The sequence below is a fragment of the Tachyglossus aculeatus genome, chromosome 7, assembly GCF_015852505.1.
Source record: "Tachyglossus aculeatus isolate mTacAcu1 chromosome 7, mTacAcu1.pri, whole genome shotgun sequence".
Taxonomy (NCBI): domain Eukaryota; kingdom Metazoa; phylum Chordata; class Mammalia; order Monotremata; family Tachyglossidae; genus Tachyglossus; species Tachyglossus aculeatus.
Genome location: NC_052072.1, coordinates 15,385,550 through 15,392,721, shown reverse-complemented (window position 1 = coordinate 15,392,721; position 7,172 = coordinate 15,385,550). Strand labels below are relative to the sequence as shown.

General features: G+C 46.1%; 1 protein-coding gene across 1 annotated transcript; it reads right to left on the bottom strand.

Moving 5' to 3' along the window:
• Window positions 1-448: 448 nt before the first annotated feature.
• PROK1 (prokineticin 1) lies at window positions 449-6,927 on the bottom strand. Its single transcript, XM_038749773.1, has 3 exons — window positions 6,856-6,927; window positions 3,881-4,006; window positions 449-919 (listed from the first exon to the last, which is right to left on the bottom strand). Exons 1-3 carry the CDS (start codon window positions 6,925-6,927, stop codon window positions 800-802), a joined length of 318 nt encoding a protein of 105 aa, XP_038605701.1. The 3' UTR covers window positions 449-799.
• Between the last annotated feature and the right edge of the window lie 245 nt (window positions 6,928-7,172).

Genomic DNA, 7,172 nt, shown 5'->3' with positions numbered 1-7,172 from the left:
GTAAGCTCTTTGTGGGCAGGGAACATGTCTACAACTCTTCTGTATTGTACTTGCCCAAGCGCTTAGTAAAATGAAGTTAAATGAACCTCCCTGGGATAAGTCCATCCATCAGGGGACTGATCCCAGGTCAGGTACCACCCCACCAAAGGGAGCCCCAGTCGCCCCCCCCAACTAGACTGTAAACTCCTTGTGGGCAGGGAAGGTGTCTTGTGGTCTGTTGTACTTTCCCAAGGGCTCTGTGCAGTGTATTGCACTCAGAAGCACTCAGTAAATGCTATTACTGCTACCACTGCCCCGGGTAGTTGGGTCTAACTCACTGACAGAAAGAATTATCAGGGTAGCAATCAGAAAGAATAAATTCAATCACTGAGGGGGAAGAGTAGAGGCCACTGAAAACATCAGTTTATTCACCAGCAGGAAGGGTACTAGGGAAGCACAGATCCTTCGTTTACATCACTTCCATTTCCTGCCTTTTATCAGGCTTCCAGCTCTGGGTAGGCTTTCCCCGATCCCAGCATGGTCCAAGAGGAAAATGGTGGGATCAGATGAATTGGGAAAGTCATCTTAACATTCCTATACCTTGGAGAAACCATGGCATTAGGGCATACTCAGGCTTAAATGGAAATGTCCCCCTCCCTTAAAGGCCAGGAGGGGAGGGTGGGAAGGAACTTTGATAGGTGAAGCAAGATGCTTGAAAGCTGAGAAGGGCAGACCAGGAAGGAGCTTAGGGTGGGGTTCCAGGGAAAGCATAGCAGCAGGGGGCTGGAAATGTAATGTCTCTGTCCGGCTGGATTTATTCCTAAAAGTCTATGTTTTTGAAGTCGACTGAACACCGGTATCTGCCATCCAGAAACTTGAAGCACAGCAAATTTGGCAGGCAGGGACACGTGTGGTGCTGGCGTTTCCCAAAGAAAGGGACCTGTGAAGAGAACAGAATGAATGGGAAGATCGCAAACAGAAAAAGTGGGAAAGCTGCATCAGGATTCTCATGACTGGGTCGTGACGGGCTGTGATTTGCAGAGGAGGTGTTTGGTTCGATTACAAATGTGTCTGGACTTCCTATCAAATTTACCAGTCCCTAGTAGAAGGGGTTGAACTACTACCCGTGGCTCAGTGAAAAGAGCACAAGCTTTAGAGTCAGAGGTCATGGGTTCAAATCCCGGTCTGCCAATTGTCAGCTGTCTGACTTTGGGCAAGTCACTTAACTTTTCTGTGCCTCAGTTACCTTATCTGTGAAATGGGGATGAAGACTGTGAGCCCCCCCTTGGGACAACCTGATCACTTTGTAACCTCCCCAGGGCTTAGAATAGTGCTTTGCACATAGAAGCACTTAACAAATGCCATCATTATTAGAGAAGCAGCGTGGCTCAGTGGAAAGATCACGGGCTTTGGAGTCAGAGGTCATGGGTTCAAATCCCGGTCTGCCAATTGTCAGCTGTGTGACTTTGGGCTAGTCACTTCACTTCTCTGTGCCTCAGTTACCTCATCTGTAAAATGGGAATTAAGACTGTGAGCCCCCCTGGACAACCTGATCACCTTGTAACCTCCCCAGTGCTTAGAATAGTGCTTTGCACTTAGTAAGCACTTAATAAATGCCATTATTATTATTATTACCTTACATGGTGCCACCTCCCCTATGATTAACATCTTCCAGTCATCTGAAGGAATCTGACTCCCACTTCTTGGGTACATCCATGGTGGACAGACCACTTGTCAGCAGTGCCTGAGAATCTGTCTCTGCTGGAGCAGCGTCTCTAACCCCTGGAAAGGGGGCAGCTCTGGGGGCTGGGGGATAAGGTGGGAAATGGCACAACCCCTCCGGAGGAGCCATTGTGGTTTGTGCACATAACAATAATAATAATAATGATGACGGTGGTATTTGTTAAGCATTTACTATGTGCAAAGCACTGTTCTAAGTGCTGGAGTAGATACAAGGAAATCACTTTGTCCCACGTGGGGCTCACAGTCTTAATCCCCATTTTATAGATGAGGTAACTGAGGCACAGAGAAGTTAAGGGACTTGCCCAAAATCACACCGCTGAGAAGTGGCGGGGCAGGGATTAGAACCCATGACCTCTGTCTCTCAAGCCCGTGCACTTTCCATTAAACCACACTGCTTCTCTAGGCCCCCTGTCCCCCAAACCAGCCCCTCTGTCCACACACATCCCTGGGCAACCCCGGACAGACTCCATCCCCGCATCCCTACCATAATCATGCCTCCCTCTTTTCTGGCGCCTTCCACTGATTGCAAGATCAGGCAATGCCATCTAGACTTGAGCCCGCTGTTGGGTAGGGACCGTTTCTATATGTTGCAAACTTGTACTTCCCAAGCGCTTAGTACAGTGCTCTGCACACAGTAAGCGCTCAATAAATACGATTGAATGAATGAACAGTGAAGACAATCCATCAGAAGCCTCTGGCCCACTGGGGAAATCACCACGGAGAAGCCGACCTGGGTGGCCTAGTGGATAGAGGACAGGCCTGAGAGTCAAAAGCACCTGGGTTCTAATCCCAGCTCCGCCACTTCATTCATTCAATTCATTCAATCGTATTTATTGCGTGCTTACTGTGTGCAGAACACTCTACTAAGCGCTTGGGAAGTACAACTCGGCAACACATAGAGACGGTCCCTACCCAACAACAGGCTCACAGTCTAGAAGGGGGAGACAGACAACAAAACAAAACATATTAACAAAATAAAATAAATAGAATAAACGTACAAATAAAATAAATAAATAGAGTAATAAATAAGTAAATAAATACCCAGCTTGTCTGTTGGGTGACCTTGGGCCAGTCACTTCACTTCTCTGTGTCTCAGTTACCTTCTCTGTAAAATGGGGATTAAGACTGAGCCCAACCTGATTAACTTGTATCTGCCCCAGTGCTTGGTAAAGTGCTTAGCATATAGTGGGCACTTAACAAATACCATAAAACCAAAACCAAACAACTGCACCCTTGTGACCCCACAGATTCCAGATAGCGTAATTACTCTGTCAATTTTAAAATCTTGATGATCTAGTGAATAGTATTCTAAGGATCCTGCAGAGAAACGGAATTTGGAGTGTTTGTTTTGTTCCTAAAATTGACGGTCCATATCAAACGTTTCCGAGTAAGCCTAATCTTTTTTCAGTTTTTCCAACATTCATTTTCAGATCCAGCATTTATATGTTGCCAACTTTTACTTCCCAAGCGCTTAGTACAGTGCTCTGCACACAATAAGCGCTCAATAAATATGATTGAATGAATGAGTACTTCAGTAAATTTGTCATTGCTGGACTTGAGGAACTGTTGGAGACTTCCTTGGCTGGAATACTTGTGCCAGTTGTGAATACAATTTAACGGTAATCAGCATTGTGCTTTGGAACACGATACGAATTTATTACTCTATTTCTTCATTTATTTTATTTGTGCATATTTATTCTATTTATTTTATTTTGTTAATGTTTTGTTTTGTTCTCTGTCTCCCCCTTCTAGACTGTGAGCCCACTGTTGGGCAGGGACCGTCTCTATATGTTGCCAACTTGGACTTCCCAAGCGCTTAGTACAGTGCTCTGCGCACAGTAAGCGCTCAATAAATAGGATTGAATGAATGAATGAATATCAATCCACCTGGACTCCTCTATTAGATTTGAAGTCCCAGGAGCCCATGGACACCATTCAGGAGCCCAAACCCCTGCACCTTCCAGCCCCATCCTTCCCGAAACTCTGCCCTGAACCAGAACTCCAGGGTCCCATCGGATGCCTCCAAACAGCACTCATGTGAGCACGGCCTGGCGATCTTGATGGACTCCCGAATCAGCTCTCGATGGCCGAGGGGGAGGAAACTGACCAGCCCCCGCCTCGCTGAGGTTGTCTATGGGAGCAGAGCCGGGGTGGGTACCTTGTGACTGACTGGGTGGCATTCATCTCCTTCCTGTCCCAGGGGCGTGCACATCCGGAGACCCCGGAGCCAGAGGCTGATGGCACAGCAGGTCCCGGACCCACACTGCACATCTCGCTCGCAGGCCTGTGGGGAGGAGGGGGACGGGAGACAGAACCACAGATGCCGATTAGCCAAACTGAAGATGCAGCTAAGCCCCCTGGATCCCGGAAGACATCAAAATCCCTTTTGGGAAGGGAAAGGAGAATAAGGGTGGAGAAACATTCCAACAGTTCAGATGAACTGACAGGGGCACAGGCGCATTTGCTGCTACTGCTGCTCCTGCTGCCCCTCTCCTAATAATTATGGTATTTGTTAAGTGCTTACTATGTACCAGGCACTGTTCTAAGCACTGGGGTAGATACAAAGTAATCAGGTTGGACACAGTCCCTGTCCCAAGTGGGGCTCACAGTCTTAATCCCCCTCTCTCCCCCTCGTCCCCCTCTCCATCCCCCCCATCTTACCTCCTTCCCTTCCCCACAGCACCTGTATATATGTATATATGGTTGTACATATTTATTACTCTATTTATTTATTTATTTATTTATTTATTTTACTTGTACATTTCTATCCTATTTATTTTATTTTGTTGGTATGTTTGGTTCTGTTCTCTGTCTCCCCCTTTTAGACTGTGAGCCCACTGTTGGGTAGGGACTGTCTCTATGTGTTGCCAATTTGTACTTCCCAAGCGCTTAGTACAGTGCTCTGCACATAGTAAGCGCTCAATAAATACGATTGATTGATTGATTGATTGATTGATTAATCCCCATTTTACAGATGAGGCGCAGAGAAGTTAAGTGGCTCGTCCGAGGTCATACAGCAGCCAAGTGGCAGAGCTGGGATTAGAACCCACGTCTTCTGACTGCCAAGCCCGTGCTCTTGTCATGCTGCTCCTGTCACCTGCAGGGACCACCTCGCTCTATCCCTAGAAAACTCTGGGTTCTAAAATGTGATTCTGAGAGACAATGGGGTGGAACAGACTTTCTTAGTTTCCAGCCTCTGCAGGTTATAAGAACAAATCGAGCATTGCCCATCTAAACTCTTCCTGAATTGGGGGAAAATATAAATTAGCTCTCTGTGGTAGCAAAGGGAGGCAGGGATGGGCTGGTTTCTTAAGGGGGTGGGGGTGGGGGGCAGGAAAGCAATTTAAAGGGGCAGGTAGCAATTACCGTACCACCTTGTTTAACTTTTTGTGCTTTTTCTAAATCATCTGGGGTTTGCCCTTATTTAGAGCATTCTATTGGGTAAATTACTCTTTAGAACAACTCTTCCCCAGCTGAAAGAAGCTGCCTATGAAGGGATTATCCCAAAAAGATTAATATTAAAAGGGAAAATACTGGGGATCCTGGAAGGATTTTTCTTCCAGATCCCTTCTTTGCCCCTGGCTCCCGGCCCCAGAGTGAGGTTTCTTCAGGGAACAGAGCTGAAAAACCAGCCAACAAACAAAACCCGTTTAAAGTAGGTCGTCAATGTCTTTTGGGAAAATCTATCTGTGTTCCTCCTTCCCAACCCACATGGAAGTTGCCTTGAAGTGGGGTGGTGGAGCTTTTCAGAGAAGCAGAGAAGCAGCGTGGCTCAGTGGAAAGAGCCCAGGCTTTGGAGTCAGAGGTCATGGGTTCAAATCCCGGCTCCACCAATTTTCAGCTGTGTGACTTTGGGCAAGTCACTTAACTTCTCTGTGCCTCAGTTACCTCATCTGGAAAATGGGGATTGACTGTGAGCCCCCCGTGGGACAACCTGATCACCTTGTAGCCTCCCCAGTGCTTAGAACAGTGCTTTGCACAGAGTAAGCACTTAACAAATGCCATTATCATTATTATTGTTATTTTCAGACTTGGTTCCCTCTACACCTTACAAACCCATTTTCTCCTGTTGAGAAGGAAACAAGTCATATGAAAATTGGACGAGGAGAGGTTGGAGCTGGAAACCTCAAATTGGACTTCTCAAAATCCCTTATGATCTAACTCTCCCTTATGCAAATCACCTTTCCTTAATCTGAATTTTCTTTGCTCTTTCCAGGATTCAACAAAGGGGAAAAAGAGATAAAATGTTTTATCAGTTAAGCAAATGTTGTATTATTTTCATTAGTATTTACTGCCCAACCTTCTCCTCCCCCTGTTATCTGGGACCTCTTAACCCTGAGCCAATCAACCGGGAGAACCAGGCATTGGCAGAAAACAGGAGAGAGAGAGAGACAGAGTCCTTAGTCTTGGTGTTTTCCCATCAAGCAGGAAATTAAATCTCTCTCTCTCTCTCTCTCTCTCTCTCTCTCTCTCTCTCTCTCTCTCTCTCTGTCTCTCTCTCTCCCTTTTTCCCTCTTTCTCCTTCTCCCTGTGTCTAGCAAGCAGATCTTGGAGAGACTTACTGATTTGCTTTGGTTTATTGAGGGATGATCAATTGTTTTTTCACATTTTCCAGTGAAATGATTTCTTTGGTTCCTCAATGTTTTCTGCCCACAACTTTTGGCTCAAATGTTATTTTCCTCCTTTAAGTTGATCTGGCACATCCTAATGCAAAGTGCTCCTAAAATATTAAACATGCTCCCAGTTAACCATGGTTGGCCCAGGCGCTGTCTTCCATCCCAATAAGGCTCAGGCAGTGAGAGGGCTGCCATGGTCATGACCTAAGAAGAGTCAGTTTGAAGGATCTTCTTTCTTACCAAGGGGGAAAACACAAAAGTCATTTTTTTCCCAAACACTCCGAACCCAATTTGCAAACATGTAATCTGTAGAGATTCTTATAGAGGTCTTTAAAGCATTGGATAAATGCCAAGTTCTTGGTCTCTTTGGTTTCCACTGGAAATGTGAAGCGAGCGAAAGAATCTTTCAGCCAAAAAGCATGTGGTAGGTACACACACATACACACACACACCACACACTCACCATCCTCCCCCCGACACACAGCCTAGATTGAGAATAGAAAACCAGTAAACTTACCCCGGTGATCACTGCACATTTGGAAAAAGTTATTAGAAGCAGCATGAAAGAGACTTGGATGATTGCTTTCATGATCACTTTGGGAAATCAGCAGAATTCTTGCCTTTTAGACTCCCTCTCTGTCTCTGTGTCTCTCTCTCTCTCCCTCTCCTTCAACTGATGAGCTGTGAAGTCCTCTCTCCCTCCTCCCTGCTTTATAAGCTCTGAACCAGTCCTGTAATGTCTCTGCTCTTTCAGGCTCCATCACCAAAGCTCTTCAGATGAGCTCAGTGTAAGCAGATGAGACCTGAATCCCTAATGACATCAACTATCCATCG